The following is a 15,549-nucleotide window of genomic DNA, read 5'->3' as shown; positions in this document are numbered from 1 at the left end:
TGATACCTGACTTTTGAAAATTGACCAAAGGGGTCAAAAGTTACGTGCGTGAACGCACGTCCAACTTTGACCTGTTGGTGGCGCTAGAGCGTATGAGGTGCCGACATGAAACTTGTTGAAATTAATCATTGGACTGTCCTTAAGCAGTGTGCCAAATTTCACAACTTTTCACCAGTCGGTTCTATGGGCTGCCATAGACTTCAATGGCAGAGGAATAATAATAGTTTATAAATATAGCTGCAAGCAGCAATGTGGGGGCCAAGCAGGCAGGACAAAAAGGCCAGAGTTGCCATGGTAACTCAATGCTGTTACGTCAGGCATGTAGATTTAAGCAGTCACAAGAATTTTGATGTCAAACAACCCAAGATTGGCCGAGAAGCGAGCTCACTTCCTGTTCGGCGGCTTCGCCGTCAATTTCGATTGGCTATTGCGGGCGGACGGTTTAAGATATCCTTTCGAAAAGCACAGCCTATGTTACACTCGGGCTGAAGATCATCCCTGTGAAGTTTCGTGCAGATCAGATACATTTTGTGACCTGTGGAAATGTTTAAGGGATTTTTATTAAATCCAATATGGCGGCCGAATCAAATAAGGTTGATGTCACAAATTGAAATGGGTCAGCCTAAGGACCTCCCACAGTATAAATAGACATCAGTAGCAAGTTTAAATTCCAAACACATCAACAGCTACAGGCCAAAATGCCCTTTTGCTAACTGCGGCGCCCCCTAGAGGTCAAAGGTCACCAAATTTCTTGAGCCTCATCCTGATGGGGTCTAGAGTCCATGTACCAAGTTTGGTTTTGATGCGCACAAGGGTTGCTGAAATATGAGCCCACTTCCTGTTTGGCGGCTTCGCCGCGAAATTCGATTGGCTGTTACAGGCGAACGGTTATAGTTCCGAAGAAAAAAAATAATTTCAGTATACAAGATGGTCTGTAGACTATGTGTGTGAAGTTTGGTGTCGATCGGACAAAATCTGTAGGAGGAGAAGGCTTTTAAGTGTTTTTGACAAAATCCAAAATGGCGGAAAATCCATCATGGCGGAAAATGACGTCATAGGGTCCGTTGAACTCAGGCTGGTCCAAGGATTCCAATGATACCTGACTTTTGAAAATTGGCCCAAGGGGTCAAAAGTTACGTGCGTGAACGCACGTCCAACTTTGACCTGTTGGTGGCGCTAGAGCGTATGAGGTGCCGACATGAAACTTGGTGACATGAAATATTGGACTGTCCTCAATCAGTGTGCCAAATTTCACAACTTTTGACCAGTTGGTTCTATGGGCTGCCATAGACTTCAATGCCAGAGGAATAATAAATATAGCTGCAAGCAGCAATGTGGGGGCCAAGCAGGCAGGACAAAAAGGCCAGAGTTGCCATGGTAACTCAATGCTGTTACGTCAGGCATGTAGTTTTAAGCAGTCACAAGAATTTTGATGTCAAACAACCCAAGATTGGCCGAGATGCGAGCTCACTTCCTGTTCGACGGCTTCGCCGTCAATTTCTATTTGCTGTTGCGGGCGAACGGTTTAAGATATCCTTTCGAAAATCAAGTCCCATGTTACGCTCAGGCTGAGGATCATCCGTGTGAAGTTTTGTGCAGATCAGATACATTTTGTGACCTGTGGAAATGTTTAAGGGATTTTGATTAAATCCAATATGGCAGCCGAATCAAAAAGGTTGATGTCACAAGTTGAGATGGGTCAGCCTAAGGACCTCCTAAAGTATAAACAGACACCAGTAGCACGTTTAAATTTCAAACACATCAACAGCTACAGGCCAAAATGCCTTTTTGCTAATTACAGCGCCCTCTAGAGGTCAAAGGTCACCAAATTTCTTGAGCCTCCTCCTGATGGGGTCCTGAGTCCATGCACCAAGTTTGGTTTTGATGCGTGCAAGGGTTGCTGAAATATGAGCCCACTTCCTGTTTGGCGGCTTCGCCGTGAATTTTGATTGGCTGTCACAGGCCAACGGTTAAAGTTCCGAAGACGAAAAGCACGAGCTGAATAGACCATGGTCTGAGGATGATCTGTGTCAAGTTTGGTGTCGATCTGACAAAATTTGTGACCCCTGATACATTTTGAGTGTTTTTGACAAAATCCAAAATGGCGGGAAATCCATCATGGCGGAAAATGACGTCACAGGGTGCGTTTAACTCGGGCTGGTCCAAGGATTCCAAAGATACCTGTTTTTTGAAAATTGGCCCAAGGGTTCAAAAGTTACGTGCGTGAACGCATGTCCAACTTTGACCTGTAGTAGGCGCTAGAGCATATGAGGTGCCGACATGAAACTTGGTGAAATTAATTATTTGACTGTCCCCAATCAGTGTGCCAAATTTCACAACTTTTCACCAGTCGGTTCTATGGGCTGCCATTGACTCCAATGGCAGAGGTATAATAGTTTATAATAATAATAATAGTAAGAAAACATAGAAACACAATGGGTGCCTTCGCAGCTTCGCTGCTTGGCCCCCAAATATAGCTGCAAGCAGCAATGAGGGGGCCAAGCAGTAGGCCGGAGTAACTACGGCAACTCGACACTGTTGGCTCAATGCCGCAATGAGACATATGGCCGTAAGCAGTCAGAACAAGTTTCATGTCTAACACGTCAAAAGTTACAAGCGAACTTGCATTTTTGCTAATTGAAGCTATCCTAAAGGTCAAAGGTCACCAATTTTCTTGAGAGTCCTCGCGATCTGGTCACGAGCCCATGCACTAAGTTTGGTTTTGATAGATTCAAAGGTTCCTGAGATATGAGCTCACTTCCTGTTTGGCGGCTTCACACCCTAGAGGTCAAAGGTCACCAAATGTATTGGGTGTCATCCCGATTAGGTCACAAGCCCATATACTAAGTTTGGTGTTGATAGATGCAAAGGCTGCTAAGATATGGGCTCACTTCCTGTTTGCCAGCTTCGCCGCGAATTTCGATTGGCTGCGACGGGCAAACGCTTCTGTCAATTGTTACAGAAATCAGAACACTAACAAGGCATGGTCTGAAGATGGTCTGTGCCAATTTTGGTGAGGATCAGTTGAAATTTGTGACCTAGGGAAATTTGTTAGTGTTTTTGATTAAATCCAATATGGCGGCCGAATCAATTACGTTGATGTCACAAGTTGTCATCTGTCAACATCAGTATCTTCCAAAGTATTACTAGACATCACTAGTACATTGTAATTCTAAGCACAACAGCAGTTATAGGCCAAAAAGCCTGTTTTTGAATAACAGCGCCCCCTAGAGGTCAAAGGTCACCAAATTTCATGAGGGTCCTCCAGATGGGGTTATGAGTCCACGTACTAAGTTTAGTTTTGATGCGTGAAAGGGTTGCTGAAATATGAGCCCACTTCCTGTTTGGCGGCCTCGCCGCGAATTTCGATTCGCTGTTTTGGGCGAACGGTAATACTTCCGAAAACAAAAAGCAATGCGTTGGTAAGGCATCATCTGAGGATGTTTCATGTAAAGTTTGGTGTCGGTCGGACAAAATTTGTGACCCCTGATACATTTTGAGTGTTTTTGACAAAATCCAAAATGGCGGGAAATCCATCATGGCGGAAAATGACGTCACAGGGTGCGTTGAACTCGGGCAGGTCCAAGGATTCCAATGATACCTGACTTTTGAAAATCGGATCAACGGGTCAAAAGTTACGTGCATGAAGGCACCTCTAACTTTGACCTGTTGGTGGCGCTAGAGGGTTCGAGGTGCCGACATGAAATTTGGTGACATGAATAATGGGACTGTCCCTAATCAGTGTGCCAAATTTTACAACTTTTCACCAGTCGGTTCTATGGGCTGCCATTGACTCCCATGGCGGATTCATAATAATAATAAGAAAACAGAGTAACACAATGGGGTCCTCGCAGCTTCGCTGCTTGGCCCCCAAATATAGCTGCAAGCAGCAATGAAGGGGCCAAGCAGTAGGCCAGAGTAACCACGGCAACTCGACGCTGTTAGCTCAATGAGACATTATGGCCGTAAGCAGTCAGAGCAAGTTTCATGTCTAACACGTGAAAAGTTACAGGCCAACTTGCATTTTTGCTAATTGCAGGTATCCTAAAGGTCAAAGGTCACCAAATGTCTTGGGCGTCCTCATGATCGGTTCACGAGTCCATAAGTCCAAGTTTGGTTTTGATAGACGCAAAGGCTGCTGAGATCTGAGCTCACTTCCTGTTTGGCGGCTTCGCCACGAATTTCGATTGGCTGCGACGGGAAAACGCTTCTGTCAATTGTTACAGAAATCAACACACTCACAAGGCATGGTCTGAAGATGGTCTGTGCCAATTTTGGTGAGGATCAGATGAAATTTGTGACCTCCGAAAACGTATTAGTGTTTTCGATTAAATACAATATGGCGGCCGAATCAATTACGTTGAAGTCAGAAATTGCCATCTGTCCGCATAAGGATCTTCCACAGTATTACTAGACATCACTAGTATATTGTAATTCTAAGCACAACGGCAGTTATAGGCCAAAAGGCATGCTTCTGAATTACAGCGCCCCCTAGAGGTCAAAGGTCACTAAATTTCTTGAGCGTCCTCCTGATTAGGTCATCAGTCCATCTATTAAGTTTGCTTTTGATACATGCAAGGGTTGCTGAGATATGAGCTCACTTCCTGTTTGGCGGCTTCGCCGCCAATTTTGATTGGCGGCTAGGGGCTAACGGTGATAGTTCCGAAGACAAAAAGCAATGCGTTAGTAAGGCATGGTCTGATGATGATGTTTGTCAAATTTGGTGTCCATCGGACAAAATTTGTGACCTCTGATACGTTAGTTTCACTTTGGCTAAAATCCAAGATGGCGGAAAATCCATCATGGCGGAAAATGACGTCATAGGGCGCGTTGAACTCGGGCAAGTCAAAGGATTCCAACAACACCTGTTTCCTGAAAATCGGACCAACGGTTCAAAAGTTACGTGCGTGAACGCACGTCCAACTTTGACCTGTTGGTGGCGCTAGAGCGCTTGAGCTGCCAACATGAAACTTGGTCACATGACTCAAGAGACTGTCCCCAATCAGTGTGCAAAATTTCACAACTTTCGACCAGTCGGTTCTATGGGCTGCCATTGACTTCAATGGCAGAAGAAAAAAATCATAGAAACACAATAGGTGCCTCCGCAGCTTCGCTGCTTGGCCCCTAATAAATATAGCTGCAAGCAGCAATGTGGGGGCCAAGCAGGCACGACAAAAAGGCCAGAGTTGCCATGGTAACTCAATGCTGTTACGTCAGGCATGTAGTTTTAAGCAGTCACAAGAATTTTGATGTCAAACAACCCAAGATTGGCCGAGATGCGAGCTCACTTCCTGTTCGGCGGCTTCGCCGTCAATTTCTATTTGCTGTTGCGGGCGAACGGTTTAAGATATCATTCCGAAAAAGCAAGGCCTATATTAGACTCGGGCTGAAGATCATCCGTGTCAAGTTTCGTGCAGATCGGATACATTTTGTGACCTGTGGAAATGTTTAAGGGGTTTTGATTAAATCCAATATGGTGGCAGAATCAATTATGTTGATGTCACAAATTGAGCTGGGCTAGCCTAAGGACCTTCCACAGTATTACCAGACACCACTAGCAAGTTTTCATTCCAAACACATCAATAGCTACAGGCCGAAATGCCTTTTGGCTAATTGCAGCGCCCCCTAGAAGTCAAAGGTCACCAAATTTCTTGAGCGTCCTCCTGATGCGGTCCCGAGTCCACATACCAAGTTTGGTTTTAATGCGCGCAAGGGTTGCTGAAATATGAGCCCACTTCCTGTTTGGCGGCTTCGCCGCAAACTTTGATTGGCTGTTACGGGCGAACGGTTATAGTTCCGAAGAAGAAAAATAATTTCAGAATACAAGATGGTCTGTAGATTATGTGTGTGAAGTTTGGTGTCGATCGGACAAAATCTGTAGGAGGAGAAGGCTTTTAAGTGTTTTTGACAAAATCCAAAATGGCGGAAAATCCATCATGGCGGAAAATGACGTCATAGGGTCCGTTGAACTCAGGCTGGTCCAAGGATTCTAATGATACCTGACTTTTGAAAATTGGCCCAAGGGGTCAAAAGTTACGTGCGTGAACGCACGTCCAACTTTGACCTGTTGGTGGCGCTAGAGCGTATGAGGTGCCAACATGAAACTTGGTGAAATGAATCATTGGACTGTCCCCAATCAGTGTGCCAAATTTCACAACTTTTCACCAGTCGGTTCTATGGGCTGCCATAGACTTCAATGGCAGAAGAATAATAATAGTTTATAATAATAAGAAAACATAGAAACACAATGGGGTCCTCGCAGCTTCGCTGCTTGGCCCCCAATAATAGTTTGTTAATAATAATAATAGTAAGAATACTAAGAAACACAATGGGGTCCTCGCAGCTTCGCTGCTTGGCCCCCAAATATAGCTGCAAGCAGCAATGTGGGGGCCAAGCAGGCAGATCAAAAGGCCAGAGTTGCCATGGTAACTCAATGCTGTTAAGTCAGGTATGTAGTTTTAAGCAGTCACAAGAATTTAGATGTCAAACAACCCAAGATTGCCTGAGATGCAAGCCCACTTCCTGTTCGGCGGCTTTGCCGCCAATTTCGATTGGCTATTGCGGGCGAACGGTTTAAGATATCATTCCGAAAAAGCAAGGCCTATATTAGACTCGGGCTGAATATCATCTGTGTAAAGTTTCGTGAAGATCGGTCAAAGTTTGTGACCTGTACAAATGTTTCAGTGGTTTTGATTAAATCCAATATGGTGGCAGAATCAATTATGTTGATGTCACAAATTGAGCTGGGCTAGCCTAAGGACCTCCCACAGTATTACCAGACACTACTAGCAAGTTTTAATTCCAAACAAATCAACAGCTACAGGCCGAAATGCCTTTTGGCTAATTGCGGCGCCCCCTAGAGGTCAAAGGTCACCAAATTTGTTGAGCGTCCTCCTGATGCAGTCCCGAGTCCACATACCAAGTTTGGTTTTGATGCGCGCAAGGGTTGCTGAAATATGAGCCCACTTCCTGTTTGGCGGCTTCGCCGTGAATTTCGATTGGCTGTTACGGGCGAACGGTTATAGTTCCGAAGAAAAATAATAATTCCAGAATACAGGATGGTCTGTAGATTATGGGTGTGAAGTTTGGTGTCGATCGGACAAAATCTGTAGGAGGAAAAGGCTTTTAAGTGTTTTTGACAAAATCCAAAATGGCGGAAAATCCATCATGGCGGAAAATGACGTCATAGGGTCCGTTGAACTCAGGCTGGTCCAAGGATTCCAATGGTACCTGATTTTTGAAAATTGGCCCAAGGGGTCAAAAGTTACGTGCGTGAACGCACGTCCAACTTTGACCTGTTGGTGGCGCTAGAGCGTATGAGGTGCCGACATGAAACTTGCTAAAATTAATTATTGGACTGTCCCCAATCAGTGTGCCAAATTTCACAACTTTTCACCAGTCGGTTCTATGGGCTGCCATAGACTTCAATGGCAGAGGAATAATAATAGTTTATAATAATAATAATAAGAAAACTAACAAACACAATGGGGTCCTCGCAGCTTCGCTGCTTGGCCCCCAATAATAATAATAGTAAGAAAACATAGAAACACAATGGGGTCCTCGCAGCTTCGCTGCTTGGCCCCCAATAATAAGTTGGAGAACAATAAAAGCATAAGGAATGTATGTGTTTGGTAAATTTACACCAGTGATTTCAACACAGGTCACTGGGGACCTTATTCATTTCATGCATGCATGTTTAGCCCAGTAGGCTCAGCCCGAGGCTTAGAGTCACGTCAGCTTACCGCATCCAGGCTCGTCTGCTGGCAAGGGAAGGAGAAAGTGAACCCAAGAGGCAAGCGGGCATTCTTCATGCCCATGTAGTCCAGGAAGTCAGATATGCAGTGGACGATGTGATCAAAGAGCTGGGAAACAAAACAGTCAACGCGTTAAAAACACAGAAATAATAAAGATAACCACTTCTCTTCAGTTGCTTTCACGAAGTGTCTTGTGCCCTGTTGGGAGTGAAGAGCGCTGATGCCGTCCGTACCTCCTCCCCAGTGCCCTGCATGATCTCCTGTGGGATGGCGTAGATCTTGTTGTGCATCTCCACTGTCCTCCTTTTGCCACTGCGAATCTTCACCAAGAGCACTCTGAAGTTCGTTCCTCCCAGATCCAAAGCCAAGAAGTCTCCATTCTCTGCACACACACACGGCGACAATAAGCCTAAATATCTAGAATCACCCACAGGATTTTGGTACTCAATCATTTCCACTAACATCCTGTGACATATAACTAACATTGAGATTGAGGAGGCTGATAGAATGGTACCTCATCCTGGTGACCTCAATCAGGGTCATTAGTAGGACACCAGCGAGGTCTTAAAATACATAATGTCATGTGCGTTCATTGAGTAAGCCAGGGATTACTAGTCCATAATCGGGGGCTTTAAATCTGCTTGAATGTGTAAGCACAACTGCACAGGTGCTGTGCTGTCAGCTGAGCCTAATGGCTAGCTTTAACATTGCACTTGACTTGTTGGACATGGTGTCTGCTAAAATAAGATGCTAAAGAATTACGATTCTCCACTCTGACCCTTTCTACTCTTCATTCTACTGCAAAGCAGAACATATGCTGCGCACTGAAGAATGATCTACATTACAGAATGACGCATAGCTATTTCATACTGTATGGTGTATATACAGTACATCTCATCTACATCATGAGTGAATTTAAACCATAATGTTTGGCCATGGCACTCTTAAAGGGGCCGTCACATTGCACACGCCACGCGCTGCGCTCACCGCTAGGTTGCTCTTGGTTGAAGTAACGTTCTAACAATTTTTGTTGTGGTTACAAACGATTGGTTGTTGTGTGACTTACAGCGCGCCGCGGTCAAAGTTAAACATATTTCAACTTTGACCGTGGTACGCGCAAGAGCGGCAAAGCAGCAAAAATGCGGCTATACTGAGAGCAGTGGTAGACCAGTTATTGCGCGCTCAAACCATTGAAAGTAATGGGTTTCATAGCGCATGTGTAGCACCCTCAGTTCAATGTGATTGACTGTGTGTTCATTCAAAGTGTTAGATTGTAGTTATTTAGTTATTCAGTACACCAGCCGCGCCAGTAGGTGGCAGCAGAGCGCTTTAGCATAGGGCTGTATTCACGAGAATCTCAGCAAGGAAGTAGATTAAGTTAGTTCTTTGCTGCAACAGAAACGTGAATGTTTGCTGTGTCCGTGCTAAGTGCATTTTTGTATATTTCTACAGAAACCTTTCATTAAATCTGTGGCGTCAAGACCACTGAGTCTTTGAGTCCGCTACACATGCCGTGTGCAATGTGATGGGGCCTAGGCTATAAAGCCATGATAGCGTGAGACTGTATGCTGCTCACCTGTGCCGTCAGGAGTCTGCTTCACGTATGTGGGCAGCATCTTGACCGTGGCCTTGTCCTGAGTGCTCTTCCCCAGACCGTGCTCGATCTCCACCCTCATCCTCTTCTTCACCTCCAACAGCTGGGTCTTGGAGAGGCGGAACTGGTCCAGGGTCTCCTCGATCTGCCGGGTCTGGTCGGCCAACCGGTAGGCCCAGGCCGTCACCATGGCGGCCCCTTTGCCGCTGCCGCTCTCCGAGAGGAGGAAGCGGACGTCGGAGTCGGGCACTAGCCGGCGGACAGTCTTGTGCAAGCGGCGGGAATAACTGTTGCAAGGCGAAAAGGCAAGAGGGGTCAAATAGGATAGGAGGCATGTGCCAAATGATGTGACAAATATACAGTCAAAGGTAGGCTACCCAAATCATTCTGTGAAGATATACCATATCATCATTTAGGTGCAATGGGCTATGTGTAGGCCAAGGCCTAAGCTTGTCAGGATGGAGTAAAGCTTTACTAACGTAAGAAACAACATCTATGAAGGTGTAATCTCAGAGGCAAAAATGGGAAGACACTGTGATTAAGTTTATCGGTGCATTCTACCGGTATAGTGAACATCGTGTTACTTTGGATGAGAAGTGAGTGTGATGTGAAGGTCATTGTCCTTGCATCATGACAGAGCTCCTGCTCTTGTGTCATTTCCTGTGCGTTTTAGCGCCTTTCTTATATTCTATGGGAACAGGCGAAGCTAGTCACGGTCTGATTTGTACAACATTTCTTTGAAAGGTAAGGTGTTTTCTAAAACCGCAATGAAGATGAAAAGCAACAACTGCATTGTTGCTGTAAACATTTTACAGTATCTATCTAAAACTATAAAATAATAAAGTTGAGCATGACCTTCACCATACTCTGAAATCAAGCCACTGTATAATCCTTTGTGCAGTTACAAATTATAGTGAGAGTGTTCTGGCTTTTGTCCTAGGGTCTATAAACAAGTCAGCCTGCATACCAGGAGGGAAGAGTCTGACTCTCACAAAGGGTACATCTGTTTCTGGAATATGTCATACAATTTCACTCATATTAAACTTGTTTTTTAAGAAGGTAATGATCAACTAAGTTTGGTGTAGTATGCTTTGTGGAGTCCAGTTGTGACAATATGGCTTTGTTTAGGAAACTGTCTGAAATATTTGGTGGAAATATATGGTGCTGTGAAGGTACACACGTTATTTGTTGCCACACCACATTTTAAAGGAGGCTAGAGGTCCAATGTCACTGTGACATTTACAGACTAGTGCCTGATCCGTTCGCCAGAGGTGATAGGAGCGTGTACATTTGAAGAAGATAGACCAGTCTTCTGGTTTTTACTTGTTGTGAACGGAATGCTCCAGGCCCGTGCCTGGTGTTGCTTCTCTGTGAAGCCCAATTCACACCAAAGATTCCTGATGCGACGAGACCGAGTTGCAGCGGTGTGAATTAGAAGTTGCGCGTAGTTGCAAGCTGTCGCAGAGCATTCAACATGTTTAGTCGCAGTGGCACGGTTTAAGAACGTTGCGTCTCATCTCGTCTCGTTTTGTCGGGAATCTTTGGTCTGAACCCTACTTGAGAGTGCAAGGTTCAAAGAGTGACTAGTAATGAATTACTAGTACTTACTAGTAGCAAGTAGTGTTTAATATTCAGCAGGGGCACCAGACTATATTGGAGGCTAGAGGTTACTGTGACCTTGACAGGCCGGGGCCTGATTTCTGCTCTTGCAGGTTGTCATGGAGACTAGTATTTGTAAGTGAGTATGTTTACATGGACATTAATATTCCGATATTAACCTGGTTAAGACCATATTCAGAGTAAGATACTCCCATGTAAACAGCCTTTTCTGATTGCCTTAATCTGAATAAGGTCAATAATCGGAATATGAGTGTCCATGTAAACGTACTCATTGAGTGCGTTTACATGAACATTAATATTCCGATATTAACCTGGTTAAGACCATATTCAGAATAAGATACTCCCATGTAAACATCATTTTCCGATTGCCTTAACCGGAATAAGGTCATTTTCGGAATAAGCATAACCGGAATGAAATAGGTGGAGTATTCCGATCATATTCTGGTTATTTAGGTGCATTCTAGACATGTAAACACCTTATTCGGAATAATGACGTTCTATTGGAATATTCACGGTATTTCGCGACAATTAAACACAGCATTATGGCAAATAACAACAAACTGTTTGACGGCCCATGGTATTTTTCTGTTGCGACAGTAAAATAAACGAAAAAGAACTTCTGGCCGCAAACTTTTCAAAGTTATTTATAAGCGGAGCCTCAGAAAAGATGTCGAGAATGAAGAAGAAGGTAGGCTACACTTTGAAGCGAGGAAGAAATACGTTAGACGGCATAGTAGCGACGTGCAGTAGGCTATGTGTCAGCATAGCTAGTGATAACGTTACTATGGAAACATTCAGGGAAGGCACGTTAGAACTTTCATTAATCAGAGTATGCTGCGTGTCATGTAAACGGGAATATGAACGGAGTATTCTTTTAATAACTCATGTAAACACCTTATTCTGAATATTGTCAATATTCAGAATAAGGTCCATATTCGGAATATTAATGTCCATGTAAACGCACTCATTGATTGGTAGCAGATGCTTTTATTCAAGGAGAAACAGACTTGAAACAGTTACAAGTGGGTTAAGGAGTGAAACCTGGGTTGACCTATTGTCAGGCTGCAAAGCTACTGCTCCACCTGTAGATTGAGTTATACCCAGAATGCATCTGTGCGGTCCTACTCACTGTGGGTGCATCTTGTAGAGGGAGCCGTCGATGCCCACGGTGGTGCGGAGGCGGGGCACGTGCTTGTTCTCCTTCAGGCGGAGCAGGATGGCGCCGAGCGAGGCGGCGATGAGGTTAGCCGAGCGGTGGGACACGATGCTACAGATGTGCTGGACGGCGATACAGTCGTCCGTCGACGCCTCCACACCCAGACGGGTCATTATCTCTTTGGCTTTGCTCAAGCCCTCCTTGCTCCTGAAAAACAAAAACAAGCAGTACGTGTTAGCGTTGTCTTCAGGGCAATGAAAGAGCACGAGTTAGCAGCCATTCTGCAACAAATACGACTGCTATCTCTAACAATTATTTACGCGGTTTCACTGTGATTCTTGTTCTTACTTCTCCATGGCTGAGACGTATTTGGTTTCAAATTTCCCTCTGGTCAGCAGCTCTGGGGTGATCTGTCCCTCGAACAGCAGGCCCTCTTTGGCCATCTTGACCAGGATGAGCCTCACGAGCTCCCCCATGTACATTCCGCTCACCATCTTCTCAAAGCTGCGAACACGGACGACATTATTCAGCACGCCAGGGTGGAGGTGCAGCAGACCAAGACAACAGTATGACTGATCAGGGCTGATCATTTACGTGACTTTCCTCCTACTTTGATGGCACGCTAGCATCCATTAAAACTAAAATGGGAAAGGAATTATTTGTAAAGCCCTGACTGACCTATTTTCTAAGTGACAATGTGCATGTATTCATGCATAAGGGCTTACAGTTGTTTGCCGGGGTTGAGGGATCCTCTGTCAATCTCCCGGTCAAACTCAGTGCGGATGTCCTCCAGATTCCCGTCGTCGCCGAACGCGCCCCACTCCGTGTTGATGCACATGCGGCCCTCGTCTCCCTCCACCAGGTCGATGTGCCGCAGCTCCTCCATGTAGCACGCGTTGGTCCCAGTGCCTGGGGGGAGGATGACATTAAGAAAGACAATAAGCCCAACAACAAAAACAAAAACAACAACAACAACAACAACAACAACAACAACAACAACATCAACATGTATTTGATGCTTTATCAAGGCACTCAGCGCCTCATGACAAACAGACAACACTACCCAGGGCATTGCTGTGGAACAGCAGTACCAATTGCATTTGACAGCATTGGCCTCTAAGTGACATCTGAGTGATGCCTAGCCAGGACACATGATGTCACAGGATTGGATAGAGGTCACGCAGGCCTCATCAGTTATTCAGCAGGCTTTCTTACCGATGATTATGCCAACTTCACAACGATGGTCATCAAACCCACAAGTCATCATCGTTCCGACCGTGTCGTTTACGACAGCCATGATGTCCGCCTCATAGTCCTAAAATGTACACATTTATTATGGGAAAAAAAGGCAAAATGTAGTCGACAGCATGGATTACACGAAACGTGTTTGCCAAAGAGTTAGTTAGGTGTTATGTAAAGCACACATGAGGGAAATGTCACCCACCCCGCGCTTTTTGATGGCTCTGTTCAGAAGCTGGACCACATCCATGCCCTCTACTCCGCTGGCTTTGAATCGTTTGGTCCAAGTCAGCAAAACAGCCTTGTGTAGGACAAACAATAGAGCACTTTGAATACTAAAAAAATATATTGTGTGTCAACCCACAACAGGGCTGTGGTGGTACACTATATGTCTCATTAGATTGAACAACTTAATCGTCACATCATCTTCATTATACAGCTGCTATACCATCACATCATCTTCATCATACAGCTGCTATACCATCACATCATCGGCATACAGCTGCTATACCATCACATCATCATCATCATCAGCATCATCATCAGCTGCTATACCATCACATCATCATACAGCTGCCATACCATCACATCATCATCATCATCATCATCAGCTGCTATACCATCACATCATCATCATACAGCTGCTATACCATCACATCATCAGCATACAGCTGCTATACCATCACATCATCATCATCATCATCATCATCAGCTGCTATACCATCACATCATCATCATACAGCTGCTATACCATCACATCATCAGCATACCGCTGCTATACCATCACATCATCAGCATACAGCTGCCTTTGCTGGTCTCTTACCTCGTCCAGTTTGGTCTGTGCACAGGGGAAGGAGAAAGTAAAGCCGACAGGCAGCTTCTTGTCCTTGATATTCTGCTTCTCCATGAAGTCACCCAGGCACTCAGCCACATGGTCAAACAACTGCAGAATAAGGTGAAGGCAACATGAATTAGAAAGTGCATTGCATGAATGGATAGGTTCACTTTCCCCAGTCTTTGTTTGTGGTGCTAGACCTCAATTACGTTAAGTAATGAAGTAGTCTTCATGAAACTGGATACCTCACATACACCAGTTTATTTTTGGCCAAGTGAAAAACAGCATGGCAGTGTTTTGACTATCTGACCTTTATCGGAGCAGATGAGCCCAATTTCATGAAGATGTGTACTGGTACCTGTGGGCATCTAGTTTAAGCAAGATAATTTCATAATAAATTTCACTGCAGCTCATTTCTTGTTCACACTTGGTAATATGATTTCAACCGGCAACTTAAATATCCAAATGAGCTCATATTTGAGTGATATGCTATGCTATATTCATGTTATTATGGTTTGATGAAGGCGGGGGTAGGATATATAAGCTAAAGAGCTGGGCTAGTACAAGTACAAGCCAGGAAAGTTGTCGGTTCAATTCCCGGCTCAGCAAGGGACTTAACTCTGAGTTGCTCTGGAGAGACTGACCCGTGTAATAACAGACATATGTAAGTTGCTTTGGATAAAAGCGTCAGTCCAAGGAATAAACAAAAGTATGAAGGCGAGAACTCTTTACCCTGGTTCCACCCCCATGCATGATGTCCTCTGGGGTGTCATAGTTCTCCGTCTCGATCTGCACAGTCTGTTTCTTCTCATGAGAAACCTTAACTCGCAGGATACGGAAGTTGGAGCCTCCGAGATCCAAAGCAATGAAGTCCCCCTTTTCTGTGAGAACAGAAGAATGGCGGAAATTGTTTTCATTTTTTGTTCCGTAAAAGTGTCATGATTATGCAAATTATACCATGCTGCTCTGCATCACCCACAAAATAAACATTTTATACATAAACATACTGTATGTACAAGCATATATGTGGACAACACAATAGCTGATGTAAACTGAACTGATTCTATAGACCTACATTGGTGAACTGTCGGCGTATCAATGTATGCACAAATCATTGTGTTGGTATGAAGTCAGAAGTACTCATTCATTCTCACTGTTCTGCAGTCAAATTGTGTTGAGACAACATATCTCATGAGTGAAATAGACTCAGAAGAGATGCCAGTACAACTCAACTCTTGCCAACCGGAGGCAAGCTCTCTGCCAAATCTGTGCAATTTGTGTCTGTGCAAGTTCCCACTGTTTCAGCTATATTGCTTGGCAGTGTGAGTGAGGACATCAACAACTGACCATA

At 44.6% G+C, this 15,549-nt stretch overlaps 1 protein-coding gene across 1 annotated transcript in view; it reads right to left on the bottom strand.

Moving 5' to 3' along the window:
* The window catches only part of LOC134063773 (hexokinase-1-like), a 29,165-nt gene that overhangs the window by 4,586 nt on the left and 9,030 nt on the right, over positions 1-15,549 (bottom strand). Inside the window, exons 3-12 of the mRNA XM_062519477.1 lie at positions 14,931-15,079; positions 14,187-14,306; positions 13,569-13,664; positions 13,340-13,439; positions 12,850-13,033; positions 12,473-12,628; positions 12,098-12,331; positions 9,331-9,635; positions 7,988-8,136; positions 7,743-7,862 (exon numbers count right to left, since the gene is read on the bottom strand). Of these exons, the coding sequence (XP_062375461.1) occupies positions 7,743-7,862; positions 7,988-8,136; positions 9,331-9,635; positions 12,098-12,331; positions 12,473-12,628; positions 12,850-13,033; positions 13,340-13,439; positions 13,569-13,664; positions 14,187-14,306; positions 14,931-15,079 (1,613 nt within the window). The remainder of the gene's footprint in view (positions 1-7,742; positions 7,863-7,987; positions 8,137-9,330; positions 9,636-12,097; positions 12,332-12,472; positions 12,629-12,849; positions 13,034-13,339; positions 13,440-13,568; positions 13,665-14,186; positions 14,307-14,930; positions 15,080-15,549) is intronic.

Source organism: Sardina pilchardus, chromosome 18 (genome assembly GCF_963854185.1).
Source record: "Sardina pilchardus chromosome 18, fSarPil1.1, whole genome shotgun sequence".
Classification (NCBI taxonomy): Eukaryota; Metazoa; Chordata; class Actinopteri; order Clupeiformes; family Clupeidae; genus Sardina; species Sardina pilchardus.
Note: the sequence above shows the minus strand (reverse complement) of the source record. Positions and strands in the feature narration are given on the sequence as shown.